We start from the raw sequence: 27,399 nt of genomic DNA on the forward strand, positions 1-27,399 counted from the left end.
ACAAGTATTCATTGCACATAATAGGTTGCCAATGAGGACTAGACGCCTTTTCAGTTCTTTTGCTTCCCCCATGCACAAAACTTCTAGCAGTCAACTGTTGCCTTGTGGTTCACAAGGATTTGGGCCTGAAACCTTGTGAATTTAAACTAACAATGGATAGTCTTTGAGAGTCCTTTTTTTTGCGAGAGAGATAGATGGTTCAATTCTTTAAATCACACGGTCTAGCCTCATCAAAAAGGAAAAAGAAAAAAGGGAAAAAAAAAGAGAATTGATACTAAAGGTATATGCCATCACTTCCCTCTCTATAGGGAAATAGGTTATAGGTAGGTTGTTGGAAGGTGCCCTCCTCCTTGTTGGGAGGTTTGAGTGCTACCACTTGGCATTGAGTTTTATTAATTAGACAAATACATGCATTCAGTAGGTCAGTTGGTTAAAGTGGATGGTTTGTAACCCGAGGTACTGGGTTAGATCCACGGCTGCCTACATTGCATGGTGCTACTTGGTTCCTCGTGAACTCGTAAGTGTATGTTTGTAAAAAAGGACCCTCATGTAATATAAATCGTTCAAATTAAAAAAAATTCAGACAAATACATGCATTGAAGGTCCTTTTAAAAAAGTGTCTCCCATCACGTAGGCCAACAAGAGTCATAGATGGTTAAAGTGGATGGTTTGTAACCCGAGGTACTGGGTTCGATCCACGGCTGCATGGTGCTACCTGGTTCCTCGTGAACTCGTAGGTGTGTATGGTTGTAAAAAAGGACCCTCATGGAATAAAAATCGTTCAAATTTAAAAAAAAAAAGAAGATCAGACAAATACGTGTCCTTTTAAAAAAGTGTCTCCCATCATGTAGGGCAAACAAGAGTCATAGATAGTGATGGGATGCTCATTTTTCATGTTCATCTCTGCTTAGAGCTGTACAGGCTACAGCTATGGCGGCTTCTCGGACTCTTGGGCTGCCTTCTCCTTGGTCCCAAATTGCCACAAGCCCTCCAAGCAACATCTTCTCCCCTCTACAGCTTGAGTTTTCCCGCGCTGGACGACGAGCCCTTCTTGCTGATGGGTGGTCCTCTTAATGGCTCTTTAATCTTCAGAATTTGCCAAGGAGTGTGTGCGCCCTCTTCCCATTTCGCTCCCTTAGAGCAAGGTATGCAAAAGGATGTCTCTTGGTTGTGGGTTGGTTAGACGGGAAGCTTGCCCTCTTCTCATTTCTCTTGGTTGTGGGTTTCTGCGAGCTTGTCTGTTGGCTTTTAGGGTTTGCCTGCTTAACAAGGAGCGCTTCTGGCTTTGCATGGTTAGAACTATTACTGTTACTGGGTTCGCTCCCTAATCATTGATTAGCAACGTGTTTAACTAGTTCTTGGTTTGGGCCGCTTGTTCACTGATTTAAGCTATGGTGGTTGCACTCCCCTCTGTTTTCTTAAAGCTTATTTCATTCCATTCCTGGTTTGTATTAAGGTGGTCCTCTTTCTTTTGGTTCTCTTATTCCCGCTTCACTTAAGTGATATTAGGGTTTATGATCCCTCTTTTTACTCAAAATGGCATTTATTTGTGATTAAATATGACTATGATGGTGAGGTCTTCTGCTCTTGTTTGGGTTGTTTTGGTTTGCATGGTATAGCTATGGTGTTATCCTGGGTTGCATGATATAGCTATGGTGTTATCCTGGGTTGTTTGATATGGCTATGGTGTCTTGGTTTGCATGATATAGCTATGGTGTTACCCTGGGTTGTTTGATATGGCCTATGACAGTGAGGTCTTCTCTTCATGAATTTTTGGTTTAGCTGTGGTAGTGAGTGTCTAGCAGCCTGGTAGGTCTATTATCCTGACGTTAGAGAGTGTTTCTAGTAAATCAGCCAAGATTATTTTATGCTGATCTTTGGTTTCGGAAAGCTTTAAAATGAATGGGTATGAAAAACATCCGGTCTACTTCTGTCGAGCACGGTGATCCATATCAAATGCATTGATCCAGATCAAGCATGTTGATGGGTGTCGACGCGCATGTGGATATGTGCTGACTAAGCCCTCTTATCTCATCCAAACTGTATTGGTATGCCATGTTCTCATTGTCTTCTTGATGTTTTCATATGTTGCCCTCGCATTATGTGCTTACTGGCCTTCTGAGATTAACCATCTTCTTTAAATAACTTGAAAAGCTGCGTGCCTTTTTTGGTCAAGTAAAATTTAAATCTGCAAAAATGTGGGGGTGTAGGCAGTATGGGTACCTACATGGAAGCCACAAGGTATGGGGAGAACTACTACGAGGAAAGATTAGAACACCACAAACTGATTGAAGCAGCATCAGGCGATTGGGATGATGGCGCATATTACCAGTGTCCAGGGTATGAGAGCTACAGGAACAGGCAGCTGTATCTCCACAGCTACAAGTTCACAAGAGAAGAGACCTTGTCAGAGAAGTTGAGGTCCTCTCTGAGCAAGTTCAAGGCAGCAGCATGGGTGGTGATGGCCTGCAATTACAGGCATTTGGTGGTAAGAAATATAAAAAAGAAGCTCCACTCCACAGGGAAATACTTGAAATCTGGTGCCCCTCTGTCCTTACCCTTCCCCAAGTGTCTTCAGGTATCAAGCTCATGAGGCTGGCTACACAAGTCTTTGATGAGGCTGGTTACACAACAATTGCCCATCGCGAGAGAATGCACAATCTTGCTCATCCTGGCCCATCTGTGTGTTCCAGAAGGTTGAATAATCTTGCTCCCTCTGCATGATACATAAGCCCCAGCTTGGTTGGCTGTCTACATGGGTCTCTCTAACCTCTCTCTCTTTTGCTTTTTGGCATCGAGCTCCACCCTAAAAACCTTTGAATTTATTTTCTTTCTTCTCATTTAGGCCTGCACTTGTTGCTAAAGATGCTTTGTGAGCTTTGATTTGGGCTGCTATCTAATCAAGTAATACAAATCAGAAGGGAGTAATTCACCACTATTGGGCACTGATGACGTATGACGTTAGTGGGGATGCCATAGTATCTAGTCTATACTATGCATGATGGAGTTGATGGTTTATTTTATTGTGGATGACTACCCTGAGGTTATGAATTGCACTTTCTTATAGGGTGAATTTGGGCATGTTCTTGGATTCATCTAGGTATATATTAATTTCACCAACTATGCTTCAATCTTCTCATAATTTACGTAGGAAGATATTATTTGGCACAATCAAATAAGAACTATGCTAATTTCACGTTTAATTGATGTATTGAAGATTAGTTATTGTACTTAATTATTAATTAGTTACATTAAATTCGTAGTCAAATTAAAACATTAGTTATTGTTATACATGCAATCAGGCTAAATTACCTAGTTATTAAGATAGTTTGGTAGTATTAGCTTAATTGTCGTTAATGTTTACTAATTGTGATTGATGGATTAATTTACACATTAAGTTTCTTTATTTTTATTTGAATCTCTCTCTCTCATCTGTGATATTCATCCATAGTTAATTATAAAATTATGTTAGAATTAAACTATTATTGAATAATGGATTCATATTGATTTAATAATGAGGATTATGTAAGACAATGTGTTGGACATTATTTGGACTTAATTGGGATTCAAAAAGTTTTTTTTAAAAAAAATTCATAACATTTAAAAAACATGGGTTTTACATTTTTTTAATACTTGAGATGTGGAGCTTTTTGCAATAACTTTTGTATGCCTTGTAATTGGAGGAAAGACTAGCATTATCAAACCAACTATGTCATACACAACGCATCAATCACTTAATTATGGCTATGAATTGAAAGCAAGGTTTAGGATAGGATTGTAATTGGGTGTAATTGGGATGATGTAAGAGGTTTGTAACAATGACTTGGGAAAAAGAAATATATTTGATTATGCTTTGGTTTAATGTGGCATAGATTAACATAATTGTTAGGTTCGGATTGTGATTGATTTGATATTTTATTGAGTTCGTGAGAGACAACAAAGAAGATTGTCCTTGCGAAGGGAAGATGATGAGTGGCATTTGGTAAATTAGATTGTCTGTGATCCAGGAATGGGGTACTATCTAAAGAAGAATTAACACAAAATAGCAATTTAAATTGAGTTCATTTTCTTTTAATGGTGATCACTCTTTGGAATTGGGAATTGTACTTGAATGTGAGATTGGACACTACATTAATTTGTGTTCAAAAGTGTTAGGTTGTTTGGATAGAATTGGGCTTTTTTGTTTGGATTAATTTATTGTTGTAAACTTAGGATTGTCAAAAGCATAGGAGATGATTGATTGAGGAATTGGGTTTCATTTTCCTTGAGGATTATAGCTCTTATGTGAAGTAGGAAACAAGATTTTGTGTGCTTTGTCGTTATCTATGTGGGTAGCAATACCCTTGCGTAGGATACAAGAAGGTGGGGGACTAGATATTTTGAGTGCACAAGCATTGAGACTTGTAATTCGGTAGTAGCTAGCTGTGTGGCAACAATTCTACTCTTGCATGCCTTTGTGTGAGCAAAGATCAACAAGAGTGGACTTGAGCTTAGGCTAGTACATTCACCAGCACACAGAGTAGAGGATTCACAAAACGTGTGCAAAGCACATAATGTGTGAGGTGATTGTCTTCGAGAGTAGAGGATTCACAAAAGCTATGCAAAGCTCACAATGTTTGAGATGCGAGTCAATAAGACAACCTAAGTTATCCATTTTGTGTGGGATAAATTACAAACCCGAAGGATTACATATTTCATGTAAAGGGACCTCAAAAAGGGGTTACTCACATGGGAAGTAAATCCTATGTGTGCGTGGGCTTTATGTATGGTTGTTTACGTGCTTCATTCAATGCTTCCACACACCATGGGCATCATCAACATAATTGAATTTGTCATTGTTATTTTGCAAATGTGTTGTAACCTTTGTAAGTGGTGGGCCAACATGTATGAACTTTAATTTTGTGTGATTTGTGTGGAAAGTTTTTTGAGTCAACCCATTGTCAATTACATCATTGCTAAGTCTTCTATTTCTCTTATCACTTTACTATGGGGTTGATTAACTTTGATTCACTATAGCTTGGCCTACATCCATGTTTTTCAATGCCTTCATCTTGTACTTTAGGCTTGTATCGTGAGAAATTTGACTTATTAGGGCAAACATGTGTAAGCATTAGGACTAGCAATGGACAGTTTCAAGTCACTTTTAAGAAGCCAAGTGAGAAAAGTTATGAAGTTTGTGAGTTAATTTCTCATTATATATATATATATATATATATATATATATATATATGTATGTATGTATGTATGTATGTATGTATGTATGTATAAACTGATGGCTTTTGTCGACCCATGTGCTTTGAGTAAGGAGCTTTGATGGCAATGTAGATAGACTTTGGACGGAGGATGTCTTGCTTAGAAGAGTGCTTGAACAACACAATGAACGCGATGATGAACTAAGGCTGTTAAATTAGTGTATTTATAGTATCCAAGGTCGGCATGGACATACGTAGGCCATATCGACCAACCCATGACTTGTTCCAAAATGACCAATCGACCACATCATCCGATTGGGACTATATTAAACTACAACTAAGTCTCACATGGACTTAACGTAGCTTCCACGGCCATATGAGGCCTTGTGGACTCTCAAAAAACGAGCCTCGCAACTCGAGAACAGAACCTGAGAATAGAATAGACCTACACATGGATCAACCCCTTGACTTTGCTTTGACTTTTATATCATTGGATAGGTCCAAGGATGGATCTATATTAGGCAAGGGGAGATGTTAACCCCATTTATGGTGGTTAACTAGGTAGATGACTTCGACAAGTCCCAAGTTAGAGCTATTACGAGTGATTTTCATCAACAAGGAATCATGTATTTAACATCACTTTGTAATTTATGTTCGCGAAAGTGGTTTTTCATTTAATGTATATCTTACAGTTTTTTTTGCTCAAATGAGCTACACACAATGTAAGCAAGGGATGACCAAGCTAAGTGTAATGCTAGCATTGATTTCTTTGTATGCTAGATGTGGCCTAGGATGACATTATAGACAATGCCTAACTGCCCAAATAGGGTGTGACCAGCCACTTATGAATATGTATAAATAGACATTATAGACACATTATAGAGAGTGGTGATGGTTGACTATTTATAATTATGATAACTCAACTAATAAGAATAGGCTTTTCCCTTGTGCAAACTAGTGAGCTCTTGAGCCCTTCCTTATCCTCTTGTGTGAGAGTGAGTGAGTGAGGTTTTCTCTAGCTTTCCCTTATGCAAACTAGTGAGCTCTTGAGCCCTTTCTTATCCTCTTGTGTGAGAGTGAGTGAGTGAGGTTTTCTCTTGCAGGTTAGCTTCTTTGCATGTGATATGGCTTTCCTTGAGCTCTGTCGTTGGTGTAAGTGACTTGAGGGTGTGGTTATAATGGAAAAAATAATAATTTATAGCATGAGAAGTTGACTCATAAACTTCATAATATTTCCTCACTTGGCTTCTTAAGATTAAATGACTTGAGGGTGTACATTTCAAGTTAAAAATGTTTAGCCTTATAAGTTACCTTTTCCATATTATAAGCTTAAAGTACAAAATGCAAGTGTTGAAAAACAGTTGGAGTGGCATTGTCTCATGAACCCTATGCATGCACATGTTGTCCATACACATTAGCATAGAGCTGTAAGAAAGAGAGGAGAGAAACACAATCAAGTTTTTTGCAAACAGGAATATTGTTTACTCTCCACTTCTTTATGTAATTCAATACGTTGTATTGTGTTGATCTAGCTTTCACTATTGTGTATTCTTACATATTCATCATCAAGTTCATTGTGTTCAAGCACTTTTGTAAGCAAGACATCCTCCTTCAGAGTTTGTCCAGATCGCCATCAAAACTCCTTACCTGGAGAACACGGGTGGACGGACAACCATCATTTTTTAATCAAAGTTTGTAAGTAGTAATAATGTTTACTCTCCACTTCTTTCTATTATTATGAGGTTGTCTCGTATGTTTTTAGAGATGCCAAAGCACCCTCTAGACACAAGCTTTAACTACAACTCTCCAGTTGTCTTGGACTATTTTGAAAACATTTTCAAATAAGCAAAATGGCATATGTTCATATATAGACCTTCCCTACACCAAAGTAAAATGGCAAAAGAAATTTGGAACATTTCCAAGAACTAATGGTGTGGTTGATCAATGGAGGTCCAATGTTATTTTTAACCCTCAATTTTTATAAATAACTGGATCTACACTATAAGGCATGCTATTTTTCACACTTGATGCAAAGAGGATCCTCCTATGCCCAGTTTAAAGCAATCTCATGGAAATATGCTCATCTTACACTCTTGTACATGCATATCAAACCTTGGCTCCATTCGATAATGTTTGATAACTTTTTCGGTGTCTCCAACTTACTGCTTGAACAAAGGTTGTAAAAATTGAGCAACAAATTTCTGTCTGATTGATAAAATGCCTTTTGGTTTATTAGTTTGCAACAAGGTTTTGTAGAAAGTTTTTTTTAGATGCCATTCATCCCTCTGTCTTAGTCAAGGTTATATTGACAATGTGATCAGAGGTCCTCTTTTGCTCTTCTATTATCTTGGATCTGAGAATAATTTTTGGCTCTTCTGTGATTTGCCGATGGAGCTTTCTCATATAAGATTTGCTTCACCCATTTAGGATATAGCCCCTTATGAGCTTCTCTTCTTCATCATTTGATGAATCCACCTCTTGTGGATTTGGTACCATCACTAGTGGTTATGTCTATTGGGCTTCTTCTTCATTAAAGGATAGTGTGGATAGAGCCCTCTACTCCACCTAACTTAGGCTATTCCTTGAACACCACATTATGGCATGATAAATATCTTGTTTGTTGTGGGTTGTATAGTCAATAACATATTGTATCACCCCAAGAAGATACACTTTTTGCTCTTGGAATCCTACTTGGTTTTGGATGAGTCTCGAACATGTATAGAATAGTCACAACCAAATGTCCTGAAATATGAAACTAAGGGTTACCCTCATGAATAAGCTTCTTGAGGTGTCATGCCCTCTTGCTACCTTTTGTAACTTCTGTTAAGGATATGCATTGCAATGTTAAGTGCCTCGGGCTAAAAAGAGTTTTGTAATCCTTTAACTTTGAGCATATCTCCACCACTATGTGCTTCTTGCGCTTGCTCCTATAACCTCATTTTGTTGTAGAGTATGAGAAACTATTAAATATCTCTTGATCATGTGCTCCTTATAGTATACATTGAACTCACTTGATGTAAATTCTCCTCCTTGATCTATTCTAATAGTCTCTTTCTTGTCTCATTGTCTACCATAATTTATGCCATATTTTGAACTATCCAAAAGCTTTAGCCTTATCTTGAAGAAAATACACCCGTATCTTCCTACTAAAGTCATCAAGAAATAGGAAGAACCAACCAATAAATGGTTGGAATTTTACCAATAGAGATCTATATGTATAAGCTCTAGAGGATCCTTTGCACGATTCTTGCTTTCCTATGGAAATGCATGTCGATGCTACTTGCCCATCATATAACCTTCACACACATCTGACATCTCTAAAAATGCTAGTAGATGTGCCACAATCCTAGACCTTTGAATCTCTTTCAAGACTAAAAAGCTTAGGGCGCCAAATCTCTCATGCCATAGCTTACTTATCTCCACATCGGCTTGGGATTTAAAAGTCAACTCATACAAGTTGTTGTGTCAGATTCCTTTCCCACGACATTGCTACTAGCATCTATAATGATTGCACTGGCCTTATCAAAGAGAACCTTCACGTCACAATCGAGCTATGGCCATAACAGACATCAGATTCTTGTTAATGTCTGGCATCAATGACATTAGAAAACATCTTAGTATCACCATTTCTAGAAACAAAAACAAATGGTACTTAAACCCATGGGTGGCCTTTGTCATTGTTCCCAACAGGCTTGAGGGAGGTATACTAGCCCTTTTGACTAGTCATACATCAAGATGCTCCACTGTCAATGATCCATGAACCATTGATGGTAAGGAATGTTCTACTTTTGTAAAGATTTCTTCTATTGCCATAAATAGCTCCATTGTCGATGATCCATGAACCATCAATGGTAAATAATGTTATACTTTTGTAAAGATTTCTTTTATTGCCACCATAAAGAGCTTTAATTATGCTTTGGCAATATTCCTAGACTCTTTCTTCCAAGGCTTCAAAGTACCATTCTTCTAACTTTTTCCTCCAATCTACATGCTTTGATCACACGACTAGGCATGTCACAGTAGAAACACTTTGTCTTAGATTTATTCTTCTTTTCAGAAGCATTAAGGTTATCGAATCTCTTTCCCTTTCCTTTATTTGTATTTGCAGAGAATGCCACATCGCTACTTCAATGAAGTCAGCAAACGATCATACTTTGGGGGCAACACTCTGACGCACGTGCATGCTCTGGTCTTAGTGATCCCCACCACTACTGCCATCTGATCTTGCAGTTCCTTTATTTTTGTGATATGAAGTTCTCTGCTACTTCTTCTCCATCATAATTTCTGTCTTGCTGCAAGCTAATTCTCAAGGTTTTGAATCCTTGTTTGATTTCTCATCTCATACTAGTTCTTTAGAGCTTGCCATGCTTTAGAAGCTATGGTAGTATGTTGAATTAGGATCATCACCGAGTTAAGATATGGTAAAATGGTTTATAGTGGAACTACTAGATCCATAGTAGGACCCATCTTTGCATTAACCCCTGCTGTAGTTTCTTGCAAACTCATATGAATCAAGAATGGACCTAATCTTGAACTTTTAAAGAGTATTATTTATCCCATCTAATTTCCCATCATTAAAAGGTGGAGGGCGAGCATGAGTGATTGCATTATTTGCAGGTTGGGCTCTCTCTCCACAAATCAACCTTTAAATAGCAAGCTACCAAAAATAGGCTTTCCCTAGAGCCTATGCTCTGATATACCATGTAAGAATATACAATTATAGCAGAAGCTAGATCAACATAATACAAAGCACTAAATAGCAAAATCTTTGCTTAGAGTCTACGCTCTCATACAATATGTAAGAATACATAATAGTAGAAGCTAGATCAGCACAACACAAAACACTAAATTGCAAAAAGAAGTGGAAAGTAAACAATATTACTTCTTGCAAAAAACTTGATTACAAACTCATCCACCCATGTGCTCCAAGTAAGGAGCTTTGATGACAATCTAGACAGCCTACGAAGAGAGGATGTATTGCTTATGAGAGAGCTTGAACATGATGAACTTGATGATGAGCTAAGGGTACCAAAATTGTTATGATCCATGTTATTTGATGGATGATATTCATGCTCATTTATTATTTGACGAGGATGCCCGAGTATTTTTACTAGTCAATAATGGATGGATTTCCATGTGTGGGTGGACTCCCACGTGTATTTGGTGACATTTTGGTATTTGATTTATATTTTTATGATGATGCCCATTTCTCATGAACGCGTTAGGATTGATTGATGCGAAGTCAATTGATTATTACTGAACGTGGTTTATGTTTATGAGTTTAGGTGATGAGGTGTGCAAGGGTACCGACTTAGGTGTTGCACAGTGAAAGCATTGGGGGTGCTCAATGTGACTGGCTCCATCTCACTCAATTAGATATTTAAATATCTAATTGAGTGGCTCCATCTCCATTGGGGTGCAATCTCCTACCCCAACAATGTGAGTGGCTCCATCTCCATTGGGGTGCAATCTCCTACCCCAGCAATGTGAGTGGCTCCATTTTCCTCAATTAGATATTTAAATATTGCAAATTTGACCTTTGGAGCCAATTGTAAGATCCCCCTTTCTATGTCATAATTTAATTAAGGTATTATTTTTATGAGATGCACAGAAAATGCACTTTAGGAAGATGTACATTTAAATGAGATAAATTCAAAAAAAGAAAATTAATTAGCCAAGATTGTATGTGCACAAATTTATTTGGGGCTTTCCCCATATGCACATGTGCACCCCCTACACACATTTGAGCTAGAAAGAGAAAAACAGTATAAGAAAATATTTAAAAATAAATAAATAAATTATTTTGAGAAAATTAAGTAAATAGAAACTAATAATCTCCATGTAAATAAAAAAAATCTTGTACTTGATTGTAATGTCCTTGGCAAATTGTAAAATAGAAAGTGAACAAATAACAAAGAGAAGGCCATACATTTAGATATTCTAATATAGATATAGTTGTGTTACTCATGGCCTAGGTAACCCACCCATGCAAACATACAAAGATTTGGTGCAAAACATCAACTACTCATCTCCTAATCAATAGGCGCAATATTTTTTTCTCACTAGTGTGATTATTTTTTCTGAATCATCATTAAAAGAGGGATCAATACTTTGGATGAGCTCGTGCACCTTTTGCTTACTTTAAAAAGTACCTTTCTAAGGTTTGCAAAAGCTTAAAAAGAGTATTCTTTTCACAATTGGGAGGCCATATACAAGAGGTGTTTGTGCATAGAATTTCAGAAGTCTACAATATGAAGAACATTGCTATATTTTTGCATTTATGCTTTACGGTGCTTAAAAGTTGAATTCTTCACTCTATCTATAACTAAATTGAAGTTGTGTTAATTTTAATTCTAACCAGGGTGCATGCCCAACAACATCCTCAAAACATTTGGGTTCAAGCTCTTGCATAACCTTTGCCACATGTATACATAATGGGTGAGCTACATAACCATCATACATCTATCTTTGAATAGGATTTTTGACCCTGCTCGACCTACGTTGTTCTAGATCTATCATTGGTGTCCTTGAGGCTACCTTATCCTTCCTTGCACCAGGTGGCCTAATAGTTGGAATCCCAAACTTCTCATCAAGGCTCTGCTCTGAGAGCGAGTAGACTCTCCATCAACATATGAATGCCTTGATGAAATGCTAGACATACTAAGAGACTGAGTCCACCTTCTCTTTGCCTTTATGTGATGCACTGTAGGGATGATTTTTTGATGCAGCCTGCCACTCTATGATCTATCAACAGATAGATAACTCTCTTAGTACACTCAATGTAATTGTGATTACCGACATGTATGTACAACCACCTGCTCTTGTGTATCAACCCCAGTCGAGTCTTTTACAACATCATATCAATTACTCATCTCATTAAAGACATCCCTGATCACTCTCCTCTCGTGTGTGACAAGGTTGTAACATTTGTACCCTTTTTGTTTAAGGGAGTAACCAATGAACACACATTTTTCAACCTTTGGATCCGACTTCCTACGTAGCTCATCAGGATGTGTACATATGCAATGCATCCAAACAATTTCAAGTGTGATAAATCTAGTTTTCTACCAGTATAATTCTCCACCATGCACTACCTCTGTGGGGATCCTTCTCATCTAGTCAGCCCAATAATGGTAAGGCATGCTCTTATCAGCCCATCAATGCACAAGAAATCTCTGCAATGTGCATATTCTTCCTCTCAGCAGAAAGACCATTTTTCTCTGTGGAGGAGTGTACATGTATGTGAATTACCTTTGAATTCCATGCTTTCTCAAGTACTCACTGAACTCGTGGAGAAGTACTCTCCCCCTCCATACAACCTTAGGCAAGCATACTTGCAAACCTTGCTTAACCATCTATCCAATAGAAACCAAATTCTTTGTCACTAACTGAGTCTAACTAAGTTCTAGAACTTTCCAGCTTCAGTTTGGCTGAATTTGGACAAGATTTGGACCAGTTTGGCTCCCTTTTTTATTTGGTTTGATCCAGGAGAGAGGAGAGATAAAAATATCTTAATATTTTTGAGTTTAAAACTCATTCACATGTGTGAGAAATAGGCACCTCCTTGAAGGCTCCCCCTTTCCTTATACCAAGGTGTCAAAATTGTATGATTACTCCAAAATATCTCATTTTTAAAGTAATATTTCATAATTTTTAACTAATAAATCTTGTACTCAGTCAACTCTTCATCTTATGTGGGCATTTACTCATTTTTGGGTATTTTCTTTTATTCATTGGATTTATCTCATCCCAACACTTGGATTAATCTTATTGGTCCATAGGAACCTTAAGTGGACCATAATCCAAAAATTTTAGAAAATCTTGACCCTTAGGCTAAGGTCTTTTAAATCATTTTTAATTGATTCCTAATGCACCTTGGAAAATTTATTTTGATTTTTTGTTTAAGGAAAATATACTTTTGATATTTGTAGAATTTATATATCCAAAAATATCTCAATATTGAATTACCACTCTCTAGAATTTTTCTTCTCTCTAGACAAAAACAAGGAAAAATAATAATTTCTTATATTCAGAAACAGGGAATGATTACAGGGGATTGAAGTAAAGGCTTATTTATTATTCAGGCTGAGATGGAATCTTAAATTCTCTCCTGCTTGAAAAACACGAGATGTCCTCATCTCGCAAAGTGGGGGTAATCTTTTGCCAGCTCTTCTTCTTTCTCCCAAGTGGCGTCTTCTAGAGGGAAGAACTTTCACTTTACTAAAAATTCTCTGAGGACTCTGATCCTGAGGACTCTGCTCTCCTGAGAATCTTCTCTTGAACGTCAAGGATTTCCTCAGGTTGGAGTACCATCTAGCCTTGAGTCGGAGAGATCAATTGTTCATCATCAAGCACGTGACTCGGGTTGGGTACATACTTCTTAAGCAAACTGACATGGAATACATCATGTACCTTGAGATGGGGAGGCAGAAGAAGTTTGTAGGCTAGATCGCCCACTTTCTTTATAATAACATACGGCCCACACTATCTGGGAGAGAGCTTCTTGTACTTACCTAAAGATAAGGAACTTCTCTTTGGCTATACTCGAATGAAGACCATATCTGATTCTTCAAACTCTCTCTCTGATCTCTTTTTATCTGCATACTGCTTTTTCCTATCTTGGACTGCCTTTATATCTTTATGGATTGATTGCATCTACTGGTCCATATCAAGCATTTGTCTGGACATCTTGACTCTGATCAATGGGTCAGACCTAGTCAATGGTGTAAGGCAATCTTGCCCATACAAAGCTTTGAAAGGACTCATCCCAATGCTTCGATGATAAGAAGCATTGTAAGAAAATTCGACCAGATACAAATGGCTTAACCATTTTTTGGGTTTCCTGTCGCAACATGACCGAAGGATATCTTCTATTACCTGATTCACTCTTTCAGTCTGGCCATCTGTTTTCGGGGTGATAGGCTGTGCTGAGATCCAAGAAAATTCCTACTGCTTTGAAGAATGCAGTCCAGAATTTCGATGTGAATTTGGGATCTCTGCCACTTACTATCCTCCTAGGTAAGCCGTGCAATCTGAAGATTTCTTTAAGGAAAACTCTGGCAACATCCACTACAGTGTATGTTTCTTTCACTGGAATCAGATGGGCAGCTTTGGTTAGCCTGTCAACTACCAGAAAAATGGAGTTGTAACCTGATTGCATTGAAGGTAACCCAGTGACAAAGTCCATAGTGATAAACAGAGAAAGAACACTTGCTCTTTTTTGCAAAGAGTTGCTATTTCCTTAGGATTTCCAGGACCTTGTGCACATGATCTTCATGATCTGCAGCATTCTTTGAGTATACCAAGATATCGTCAAAGAAGACAAGAACAAAATAATCCAAGTACTCTCTGAGAATATCCTGCATAAGACGATTAAATGTCGCTAGAGCATTAGTCAATCCAAACGGCATGACTGTGAATTCATAATGCCTATAGTGAGTATTGAATGCTGTCTTTGGGATGTCTTGCTCCTTGATTTTGATCTGGTAGTACCCGGATTTGAGATCTATCTTTGTGAACATTTGGGTCCCACTTAACCGATCCATAAGTTCATCAGTCCTAGAAATAGGATTTTTTTTAATTGTTAATTGATTCAGTCCTCTATAGTCAATACAGAGTCTTAGCGTTCCATCTTTCTTCTTTTGAAAGAGAACGGGCGCACCCTAAGGTGAGACACTGGGTCTGACGAATCCCTGCTCTAACAGTTGTCCTTAATTTCTATGGCATCAGGTACTGGCATTTTGTATGCACGCTGGGCTACTGGGGCTGAGCTTCGGGTGTAAATTCGATCTCATGATCTACTTCGTGAGACGGAGGCATCTCAGTCAGAGCTCTTCAGGGAACACATCTGCATACTCACTTAACCACTCTAGTTCTTTAGCCTTGCATTTTATGTCTACTGGATTCATCTTAACGACATAAACAGCTTGCCTCTTTTTGAGCCCTTTTAATAATTTGGAAGCCTTGACTAATTGTAGCACTGGGGATCGGGAAATTCTAGTTTCTTGAACTTTATTCCCATGAAGGTCAAGGAAAGAGATGGTTCCTTTGTGATAATGAATGTCAGCCTGATTCTTTTGGAGCATCTATTCCAAGGATTCCATCATAGATTCCCAAGGGTAGGACTCTAAACTGGCACTCTGTTACGTTCCCCATCTAGGCTAAATTGAATAAGGTCTGTCTCAAGGTGTGTGAAAAGAATCTTTCCACTGGCCAATTCCACTTGCATAGGTTTTCGTGATTTTTGATTTAGGACTAATTTACGCAGATATCTTGGGAAAATAAAAGAATGAGTGCTGCTGCCTGAATCAATCAAAAGCTTGAATTGCTTACCCTAGTACTCTGCTGTGCTGGAGTCTGGAGGACTAAAAATTGACGGTTATTCCCCTAATGCTCTATTGCTGCATAGATCTATCCTTTTTTTCCTCCACTTAATCAGCTATAGTTACAGCTCAGGCTGCTGCAATCTGAGGTGAAACTCTCTCTCTTTGGTTACTCCAATTCTATGAGGGAGTTTGGAGACTGCTTTGCATGGAGGCTGCAGGCTGAGCTGGCACTCTTCTAGGGTTGCCCTGATTTTGGCATGGGGGGCCCTGATTGGGACTGATACGAAGGAGTCTATCTCTAAATTCTGGGTCCCTGGCTTCCTTGGCCCACAGAAGGAGATGGGCAATCCTTGAGCTGGTGCCCAAACCCATGACATCCGAAGCACCTGTTCTCACTTCAAAGCTCTTCCCTTAGCATTCTTGAGAGAGCCGGAATTCCTTAGAGAGTACTTCGATGAAAAGATCTTTCTTCATTCCTAAACATTAGGAATTTTTTGGACCCAAAAAGGGCCTTCTAAAGGATTCCTAATTTTAAGGGATTAGAGCTTAAAAAGCTAGGCTTAAGGGAGACAAAGGCAATGATGACCCCTATTTTTTGCTTTGCCACATCAGCCATACCCCCCTAGTTTCACTTTTTAAAGGGAATATTCTCATACTCTCTCTCTTACTTTTTGACTTTTCTCATACTTTCTCTCTTACTATCTTCACTCTCTACAAATTGAATCTTTCTTGTCAGTTTGAAATCTCCTTTCTCATTAACTCCCACCATATCTCCCTTCCATATCAACAAAACATTCTCATATTTAGGTTGGCCCCAAAAAGTGAAAAATTTTTATTTTTTATTTTTTTACATTTTGAGGTGGAAAAAACACCACCCAACCAATATGTATGATGAAAATATTTTTTTCCCTTCAAAAAGCTTGTAATTCAAGGGTCACGTCAGAAGCCTGTCAGGAGCCAATACATCCATAACTAAATGTCAGGTCCCCACAACCCCATAAACATAATTAACTGTCAAGAACCACTACATCCATGAGATCCCGAAATTGTGGGGATCCCAAAAATTATTATTTTTTAATTTTTCTCATAAATGTAATTTATTGATGAAGAACTCCATGTTAGTATATTTGTATATCAAAAATATCATTTTCTACTTAGAAAAACAGATTTGCGTTAAGCCTGCAACAACAGCAAAGTTTTACAGTCTCTCTCACTCACTCCCTCTCTCTCTCTCTCTCTCTCTCTCTCTCTCTCTCTCTCTCTCTCTCTCTTTCTCTCTCTCTCTCTCTCTCTCTCTCTCTCCCCCTATGAGGATCTCTTTGCTTTAGCTTCTTCCTCTGCTTAGCTATGGAGCCTTTACAAGCTGTGTGTGTAGCCCCTTGTGAAGCTAGAAAACGGAAGGTTGATTTACACATTCGTATTCCTGAAGAGTATGGCAGCTCTAAAAAACCCATCCTACTGATGCACAATCTGTCCAAGTTCGTAGGATAGCTAAGGAGAAAAATGTAGATCTTTGGGTTGATGGGAATCTCTATCCAGTTGACCCTCCATTAAGAGCAAACCCTCCTTTCTGCAATTTATCATCTTTTATGCAATTTGTTGGTGAAGGAGAGCTTGGCTTGTTAGGATACTGCAGAAGATTAACTACAAGTGGAGCTTGGCAAACCCATATTCTCCAATCTCAATTGCAAGCATCACAATTCAGTCTTTTACAATGTCAAGAAGGACTTAAAAGATCATCAGATAAAATGAAAGAGATCCTCGCAGAGAATGTGGAGAAGGATGCAAAGATTCAAAGGCTAGAGGAACTTATCAAACGACTCAAAGCAACGCCAAATGGTGCTCGTGAACGCAAAAGTGTTCACCAAAAGTGTGCTAGGTGCTTGGGGAGAGAGTAAAGTAACACACTATATGGTAAGTTGTATAGTAAAAAAATAAACTGGTGTTTTAACCTTGACTTTTTCTAATTAAATTCTATTGTCATGTGTACAACACATAGTTTATGCGCATGGTGCATATTTCATGAACAAGTATGGATCGCTCGACATGAGGAGTACCCAAGGGATGGAGAAATCACATTTTAAAGCAAGAGGGGTTTATTTCAAAAATACAAGACATGGAGGTGGAGCTTATGTAGGAGGAACACGTACAAACTATCTACAAGAGATGTTCAATTGGTTTTATCGCACAACCTTTGGAAGGGTATTGGTTAGGGAGCGGGCCCAACAATCTAAGCTTGCGCAAGAGGTACGCAAGGTTGCAAAAAGTCATGCTTGGCTTGAATGGTTGCAGACAAATGCTCCCCATAGGCATGGTGCTTGGCGTGCACAAATGAGGAGACAAGGGAGGCGTTGGGTTGTGCACGCACCAGCATAAATCTAGATGTAATAAGGCTAAGAAAATAAATTTAGTTAGGTTTTTTTTCCCTTAAAAAAAACTATTAATAGTTCCTTCTCTCACTTTATTTTCATTTCACTTTTTTAGAGAGCTTGAGCTCAAGATCTACGTAGACACCCACGTAAGGACACCAGCATACCACCACGTTAGCATAGTCGTACATGGATATGGCATGCACCAAGAACACCACACGTGTTACCATGCCTTCACAAAACACAGTGCAAGGCACCCAACGACCACATACTGGCGACACCACGGAAGAGAGTGACCCCTTGGATTCTAGGACATGCCCAATGGGATCACCAGAGTCCAAACCACCTCCCACAGCAACACCAGCGCACACACATGCAGACCCTTCTAGTGGGAGCAAGTGTGTGAAGAAGACCCCACAATGCAACCACCCCAGAGATCAAGACAGAGAGACCGATGATGAGCAGTTCGACTAGTTTGGTGAAAACATTCCTACATTGTGCAGCACCGGTGGCAAGACCCTACTACCAGGACAGGGTCCCCTACCTACCTGGGAGGAACTTGATACACAGGTACCACAGCAATAGGAGGAGGAGGATTCAAACTATGAGAGAGACCAAGAGGAGGTTCTTGCTAGTGCGCGCAAGCGTAGAAAGGTCAAGCTCTTCAAGCCAAGGAAGTCCCAACCTCGCCAACGCACTAACACAACACAGAGAGCTCCAAGGAGAAGGATGCATAGGGCTCTACAAGAAATCAAGTTTTATCAGAGAAACACTGAGTTGCTTTGATAAGAAGAGCCCCTTTCTCTCGCACAGTGAAGGAGATTCTCCAACAATATAGAACAGAGTTCCGTGTGCAGGGGATTACCCTTGAAGCATTGCAAGAAGCCTGCGAGGCTTACCTTATTTGGCTTTTTGAAGACACCAACCTCCTTGCAATACATGCAAAGAGGATTACTATATGTGTCCCAAGGACATGCAACTAGCTCGGCGCATTCGAGGCCAGCGACACGATCTAGAGATCTTAGATGTTAACATTTTTTTTGAAGCAACTCTTTTGTTTCAAACTCCCCTTTGTAAACAAGTCTATCTAGCTTTCATTTGTAACCTTCTGATAATTAAAATTTTAAGTTTCTTTTACAATGTCTCAGTGTCATCATGTTTGTTTAACATGGAGTGTCTATCATGACTGAGGAAGCTATGCCAGAACAGTGCGAATTTGACCTCTGCAATGGCGATATAGGCTCAAAATTCGCACTGTTCTGGCACTTCTCCCCTAGCCACTCAGGATCATTTCTTATGCATTTATAATGAAGCTGAGCACACTAATTGTGAGAGAAATAGCAGTTTATAAGATAAAAACACCTTTAATCATGTGTAAAAATATAGTGTTTATCATCCAATGCATCAGAATTGCTCCTACAGGACTGGGGAAGCTATGCCAGAACAGTGCGAATTTAGGCTCTGCAGCGGTGGTGCAGGCTTAAAATTCGCACTGTTCTGGCACTGCTCCCCCAGCCACTCAGGATCATTTCTAATGCATAATGAAGTTGAGCATACTAATTGTGAGAAACAGTAGTTTATAAGATAAAAACACCTTTAATCATGTGTAAAAATATAGTGTTTATTATCTAATGCATCAGAATTGTTCCTACAGGACTGGGGAAGCTATGCGAGAACAGTGCGAATTTAGGCTCTATAGTGGCGGTGCAGGCTCAAAATTTGCACTGTTTTGGCACTGCTCCCCCAGCCACTCAAGATCATTTCTGATGCATTTATAATGAAGTTGAGCACACTAATTGTGAGAAACAATAGTTTATAAGATAAAAACGCCTTTAATCATGTGTAAAAATATAGTGTTTATCATCCAATGCATCAGAATTGCTCCTGGAGGACTGGGGAAGCTATGCCAAAACAGTGCGAATTTAGGCTCTGCAACGGTGGTGCAGGCTCAAAATCCACACTGTTCTGGAACTGCTCCCCCTACCACTCAGGATCATTTCTGATGCATTTATAATGCATTTATAATGAAGTTGAGCACACTAATTGTGAGAAACAATAGTTTATAAGATAAAAGCACCTTTAATCATGTGTAAAAATATAGTGTTTATCATCCAATACATCAAAATTGCTCCTGGAGGACTGGGGAAGCTATACCAGAACAGTGCGAATTTAGGCTCTATAGCGGCGGTGCAGGCTCAAAATTCGCATTATTCTGGCACTGCTCCCAGCCACTCAGGATCATTTCTGATGCATTTATAAAATGAAGTTGAGTACACTAATTGTGAGAAACAATAATTTATAAGATAAAAATAACTTTAATCATGTGTAAAATTACATTGTTTGTCATCCAATGCATCAGAATTGCTCCTAGAGGACTGGGGAAGCTATGCCAGAACAATGCGAATTTAGGCTCTACAGTGGCGGTGCAGGCTCAAAATTCGCACTATTTCTGGCACTGCTCCCCCAGCCACTCAGGATCATTTTTGATACATTTATAATGAAGTTGAGTACATTAATTATAAAAACAGTAATTTATAAAATAAAAATACTATTAATCATGTATAAAAATACATTATTTGTCATCCAATGCATTAGAATTGCTCCTGGAGGACTGGGGAAGCTATGCCCAGAACAATGCAAATTTTGGCTCTACAGCGGTGCAGGCTCAAAATTCGCACTGTTCTGGCACTGCTCCCCCAGCCACTCAGAATCATTTTTGATGCATTTATAATCAAGTTGAGTATATTGATTATGAGAAACATTAATTTATAAGATAAAAATACCTTTAATCATGTGTAAAAATACATTATTTGTCATCCAATGCATCAGAATTGCTCTTGAAGGGCTGGGGAAGCTGTGCCAAAACAATGCGAATTTGGGCTCTATAGCAGTGGTGCAAGCTCAAAATTCGCACTGTTCTAGCACTGCTCCCCCAGGCTCCCAGGGTCATTTCTGATACATTCACAAAAACATTGATGGTACAAACTAAAAAAAACAATGACATACTAAAAATAAGTTTACAAAAATTGTATTATATTCATAAGAAGTGATACATCATCTTTACAAAAGCTTTCTTACAATATTGAGCTTCCTTCTCTTGTTATTGGGCAGAGTGTGCTCAAGGAGTGATTGGGCTATTTCTTTAGGATCCTCTATGCCTATGCTTTTAGCTATACCTATACGAGCAAGAAGCTTACCCCTAAATCCAGAACCAAAAACATCGAAGGCAGGATCATGCTTGTGCGGTCATACGTGATGGGGACTATGCCTTGGTTGAGTTGCAAGATGATTCGAATTGTAAAGAGAAAATTCAAAAAATCTATCGAAGTCGAAATATTTAGATAAATATTTAATTTATTCAGAAAATCTATCGAAGTCGAAATATTTAGATAAATGATTAATTTATTCCTCATCGAAATTCGTGATTAATTTAGAAATCAATTAAGTGAATATTCAATGAATGAGATTCAGTAAAATAGTCACTGAAATATCACCCCTTTTCGAGTAAGACAGTTCATGAAAAATCTTATCAGACTCGAACCCTGAATCAAACTATGTCGGGGTCAAGCTCTTCTTCTTCAGAGAGGGTCTGGCTGACGGCCACGGTTTCCTCGCCTCATGATTCTGCCAAAAATGATATATTATTAAATTTTTATTTTGATATCGTCCACGATATCCTAAGACTTAAGAGGTTCGAAAAATAATTTCTTAAACAAGATAAATGATCTTATTGGAGATCTATGACATATGTCCGGTAATAGATTTTTCTTTATCAGTTCGTCCTCCATAAATAATCACTTATACAATAGGGAATTTTTCTACAAAACATTTCTTTATTTATAGAAAGGTTGCAATATGTACATAGAGCAGCTCGGCTCCAAAAGTCAAAATCTCCTCAGGAGACGCATAAGATGATGGTATTGGGCTATAGCCATGCCTTGATACAAACGTTCCCTTACTGCCAAAGGGAGCTACTATCTTCTCCTTATTAGGAATAAAGCAACTGAGTCTGTAGATTTGGCATGAAAGTCTAAAATTCCGAGGCGTTGATATGAAATAACACCATGTATCACTTTCAGCTTTATCAGAATCATGGTCAATGAGAGATTCTGCCTCAGCATTGCACGCTGGTCGCAAGAGGCGTGGACATACTGCCTTGCAGACCACTTGTGCTGCCGTCTCTCCGTTGGGTCAGGAAAATATAGATCCTCGAAATGGCCTGCGAGTCTGGCTCGGCTCGTTCGAGTTGTAACAGAAGAGATGAGATGTCGGAAGGCAAACGCAGTCATATCTTGTGATTGGGTGAGGTTAGGAACACTAAATATAAGTGTGGAACTTCCATCTATAAAATCAAACTCTTTGATTAAAAATCTTCATTAATGAGGCTTACGGAATGAAAATACAATATGTAAATTTCTGATAAGAATTCATTTTTCCCTATTAGCTTTCAACAAAGCTCTGATACTAGCTGTGAGATTCCCCTCTGGGGGCACCGACGGGCGGCGGAAGCAGCGTCGGCCTCCCGCATGGGGCGGGGATCCACACTCGTCGGGGCCTCGCTCGTGGATGTCCGGACGAGAGACTAGCCCGCGGATGTCTGGAGGAGAGACTAGCCCGGCGGTTCCTTCGAATCCGAGCCCAGAAAAACTCCCCTTGCTTGGAAGGCACAGGCGATTCCGCCATGGGAAAATCTTCTAAAACGGGGAAATTACTCTAACGAGTCAAAGTCTTAACTAGTTAAACTGATCTGACCGAACCTGAAGTCACATGGTCAGATCAAGAAGAGACTTACACTTGGTCCATGGAATCACCGCTTTTTTCCTCCTTTAACGAGGCACAGCTGTTGTTACTGATCCCCTCCCATAGAACAAGGTCTTCTTAGGACTTAATCTAACTAACGTAACTAATCGCATCTTACAACCGGCCCATGGGTTAGCCAACCACCCGACCACTGTATTAGTGGGATTCCTTTATAAAGATTTGATTGTGTTTTGCCCGAGTACCGAGGAAAAGAGTTCCCAGGCCCCCTAGCCGACGATTCATGCAAAAATTAAGGTAGGCATACCATGTACACACCCCAATATGAAATTGCCATTTAAAACACATTCGGCTGGCTTTAAAACAATCCTTCAATAGAAATCATAATATAACTGATCATCATCCTCCAAAATTGTGAGTCCATTGTATTACAAAATGTGTCCTCTGGACTCTCCGTTGAAGACCAGCTAGCCAACCAATGAGATCTAGTATCAAAATTTAATTCACAAAAATCTTTCCTTTTAGTCCATCCGAATCTTCCTCGATGCACGCATGGGTATCCTAGCAACTGCGAGCCCGTGCATCACTTGGTTAGAACCCTCTAGGATCCTCCTTAGGTGTCCTAGCACTTTACTCAGGGACCGCTTCGTCGGTCCTCGCCACCCATCGTACCGAAAGCACACCATTTTAACCGTACGGAGGTTGGTCAAGACCTCGGCAGGCTTTGTCGCGACTCGACGACTCCCCCGCCAGCCGTTTGCAATGAACCTCCTCTTAGTAAAACACATGCCAAATGCTTCCTCTAGCATTCTAGCATAAAACAGTCCTTTAAATGAAAACAGAGGTTCTAATGCAAGTAAAATTCCCAGTTTGAGATTAGTTCCACAAAACTCCTTTTTTCATAATTCCCAGTTTCATAATGAGGGTCCTTGATCGCTCATCAGGGTAATCTACCCATCATTTGACTGATTGCCCAACTAGATTCTTGGTGAGTTTGATCAAAGGAAAACTAGTTTAGTTTAATGGTAGTCTATTCTTTGTATTTAGGAACTAGAATTGGTTACGAAGTTTTTGCTTCATTCACATCAAGGGATGGACAAGTAGGTTTACTGTGTCCGTCCCTCTCATAGTCTAACCAAATTCATTCGGTTTAGTTCTAACAAGGATTCTTCCATATAAACATCTAGTTTTAGATAAATACCAATTTAGTGATTTAACCACATAAAATATCTAAAGATAATCTTTCTACCATTTAATTTCTCAACCTTGATTCCCTATAGGTAGAATTATGGTGGAAATTCATCTTTTGATACTAAAAATTAATTCAAATCCTTATTTTCTTAAATATCATAAAATTTTTTCTTTTAACTAAATACCAATATCTATTTTTTTGAATAAACTTGAAATACCTCCTTTTTCCATTTAATGAGTGCAATCCAAATGTCATGGGAATTCCTCTTTTATCATAAATTAAATCTATCTAAAATTTCTCTTTAAATGAAGTAAAAATATTAAATATTCTAAATATACCAAGAATTCTTCTTTTTCCATTTAAATGATTGAATTTCAAATATGATGGGAATTCCTCTTTCATCATTTAAATCTATTCGTGCATAAAATAATTTTAACTAAAATTTCTTTTAAAAATTACATAAAAATATCCATTAATCCTAATATGACAAGAATTCCACTTTTTCCATTTAAATGATTGAATTCCAAATATGGTGGGAATTCCTCTTTCATCATTTAAATTTTTTCTTTCTCCATTGGAATACATGGATCTCCATTATCATGGGATTTCCTCTTTTATTATAAAAATGAAATTACTAGAAATTTCTCTTTTTCTCTAATTAACTATTTATGCATAAATTTTCATGAATATGATGAGAATTATTCATTTAACCTAGGATGACTAATCCTTGAATATGGTAGGAAGTCCTCTTTTCATATTATGCATAAAAATGATTTATGTATTAATTTTCAAGACTTTCACCATAGCTCCGCTGCTATTATTGATAATTTTCAATAATTTTGAAAAGCATAAGGTTTAGTAATACACTATGATAGAATAACTATCATTTGGACTAATATCCAATTTATGGACTTAATCCCTAAGTTTATCATAATTTAAGTAACATAAAAGCATTAAAAAGTCATTTCTTTGGCCTCTAATTTGACTAGCATAGAGTTTACTTTTAGAATTAAGAATTGCTCCATGAGAAGCATCATTTGAATATAGAATTGGTCATAGGAATGACCATTCTTTGGGGGGGAGAGAGATATGCTTAAAAAATATTTTAATTTAAGTATAAATATAAACTTTATGTGATTAATCACATTAAAATTCATTAGAGAGCTTCATTTGCATTGAAGAACCATTCAATTAAATACTTCTCAAGCTTGAGAGGGGTTGAGAAGTGAAAAACATTTAGAAGATTAAGAAAAATCATAAAGTCACACCTTACCTCTTGTTTTGCTTGATTCTCTAGTCTTAGGAGAGGCCTCCAACCAATCAATTGGTTAGTATGTTGAGGAAAGCTCAAAGGAAGGTTGAAGAGAGAGAGAAACTCCAATCTCTCAAAATTGTAGAGGATTTTTAGGGGATAATAGAAAATATGCTTATTCTAATGTAATATTGGCATGGTCTAGTTCACAGATGAGTATACAAAAGAATGAGAGTCTATTTATAGGTGAGGGAGGCCACTAACTGAGTCCAACTAAGTTCTAGAATTTTCCAGCTTCAGTTTGGTTGAATTTGAAAAATATTTGGACCAGTTTGGTTCCCTTTTTGATTTGGTTTGATCCAGGAGAGAGGAGAGATAAAAATATCTTAATATTTTTGAGTTTTAAACTCATTCACATGTGTGAAATAGGCACCTCCTTGAAGGTCCCCCTTTCCTTACCAAGGTGTCAAAATGGTATGATTACTCCAAAATATCTCATTTTTTTAGTAATATTTCATAATTCTTAACTAATAAATCTTGTACTCAGTCAACTCTTCATCAAGATTATGTGGGCATTTACTCATTTTGGGTATTTTCTTTTATTCATTAAAATTATCACATCCCAACACTTGGATTAATCTTATTGGTCCATAGAAACCTTAATTGGATCATAATCCAAAAATTTCAAAAAATCTTGACCCTTAGGCTAAGGTCTTTTAAATCATTTTTAATCGATTCCTAAGGAACCTTGGAAAATTTATTTTGATTTTTTGTTTCACGAACACATATTTTTGATATTTATAGAATTTATATATCCAAAAATATCTCAATATTGAATTACCACTCTCTAGAATTTTTCTTCTCTCTAGACAAAAACAAGAAAAAATAATATTTTCTTGTATTCAAAAATAGGGAATGATTACAGGGGATTGATGTAAAGGATTTTTCATTATTCAGGCTAAGGAGGAATCTTACACTTAGAGGATTTGCATTGTTACTTTCCCAAAAAAATGTCCCCCTATAATTCTCAAGTGTGTATCCCCTTTTATCCTCTTAAACACACCTCTCCAAAAAATCTTCTTTACCTAACTTATATAGTTGTTCCTCTATTGGAGTTGATAAGGGGCTTTTAGCTTGATGTTGTAGCATATATTTATTCAATGTTTGATCCTCCAAAAAAAATTAAGCATTTATGAGATGCTAAAACATGTTGTGATCCTTTTCTCAGTAGAAGAGGCTGTAATGTTAAATTCCAAAAGTAAAAGAAACCATTGAGTACTTTGTCCCATCATGTAAGGCTTGTTAACAAGGTATAACAATGCCTGATGGTCCATAAAAGTACAAATCATTACGTGAAATATGGACTCTCATTTTTGCCCCTTAAGGATTTCCACACCTCTCTCTAGAGAAATGGGCTCAAGGTGAAATTTTTACAAATCAACTCAAAAGTGAGCGGAGTTTGAACATTTTGAATCTACTCTTCGAGACCTTTCCACTTATATATAGCATGATAAACAATTTTGAATATTCAAGAAGTCCCCAAATTGGTGATGACGTGACATGCCACATCATCACCAATTTGGGGACTTCTATTCTGGGAGATATTCAAGGAAAAGAGAAGAGGTGGAGAGAATCAGGCAAGAGGTGGAGATATTCTGGGAGTGAATCATGGAGAAATCAATGGGATTTGATGCTTGATGTAAACTCTATAAATTGAGGCATATCCCTAATGAGAATTTGCTGGTTTTTGAGTATCCATGCCTACATTAATCTATGTGCTAATTATTCACTAATTACGTCTTAATCATTTACTAATCACTTTGTTAATGATGTTGATTCTAGTGTTTGATCCACCATAGCTCATCATTTTGCTCAAATTTCAACACACCCTTGGTTTCTTTTTGTACAGTTCCTTGCTTTAACATAAAATGCTTTAAAGGTGAATGTTTGAGTAGGAGGGTGAATGTAAAGGCATTTTCTTCTTGTTAGATGGAGAGGCTTGCCTTGGGTGTGGTGTGGAGAATCTGGATCATTTGGAGTAATTGAATTATTCAAAATTATATTGATAACTCTTGCATGAATACTCCACATCCAAAACTTGTGACATCCAAGAGTCTGTCAAATTAAAAAAATTTTCTCATATTTAAGAACCAAGAACTATAGAAAATAAGTCCAAAAATTAAGTAAAAATTTACTGTAAAAATAATGGGTTTTTAATTTAATCTACACTGCTATCAATCTTGGTACATTTAGATAAAAGATATTTCCACACATTAGCAATAACATGCCATCCATAAGAGATAGAATCTTT

At 37.9% G+C, this 27,399-nt stretch overlaps 1 protein-coding gene across 1 annotated transcript; it reads left to right on the forward strand.

The window, feature by feature from the left end:
• Nucleotides 1–846: 846 nt before the first annotated feature.
• LOC147615228 (uncharacterized) lies at nt 847–4,517 on the forward strand. Its single transcript, XM_086779278.1, has 2 exons — nt 847–1,145; nt 2,211–4,517. Exons 1-2 carry the CDS (start codon nt 881–883, stop codon nt 2,591–2,593), a joined length of 648 nt encoding a protein of 215 aa, XP_086635404.1. The 5' UTR covers nt 847–880; the 3' UTR covers nt 2,594–4,517.
• Nucleotides 4,518–27,399: the final 22,882 nt, after the last annotated feature.

The sequence above is a fragment of the Cibotium barometz genome, chromosome 40 (assembly GCF_041138505.1).
Source record: "Cibotium barometz isolate CiBa-2024 chromosome 40, ASM4113850v1, whole genome shotgun sequence".
NCBI classification, from domain to species: domain Eukaryota; kingdom Viridiplantae; phylum Streptophyta; class Polypodiopsida; order Cyatheales; family Cibotiaceae; genus Cibotium; species Cibotium barometz.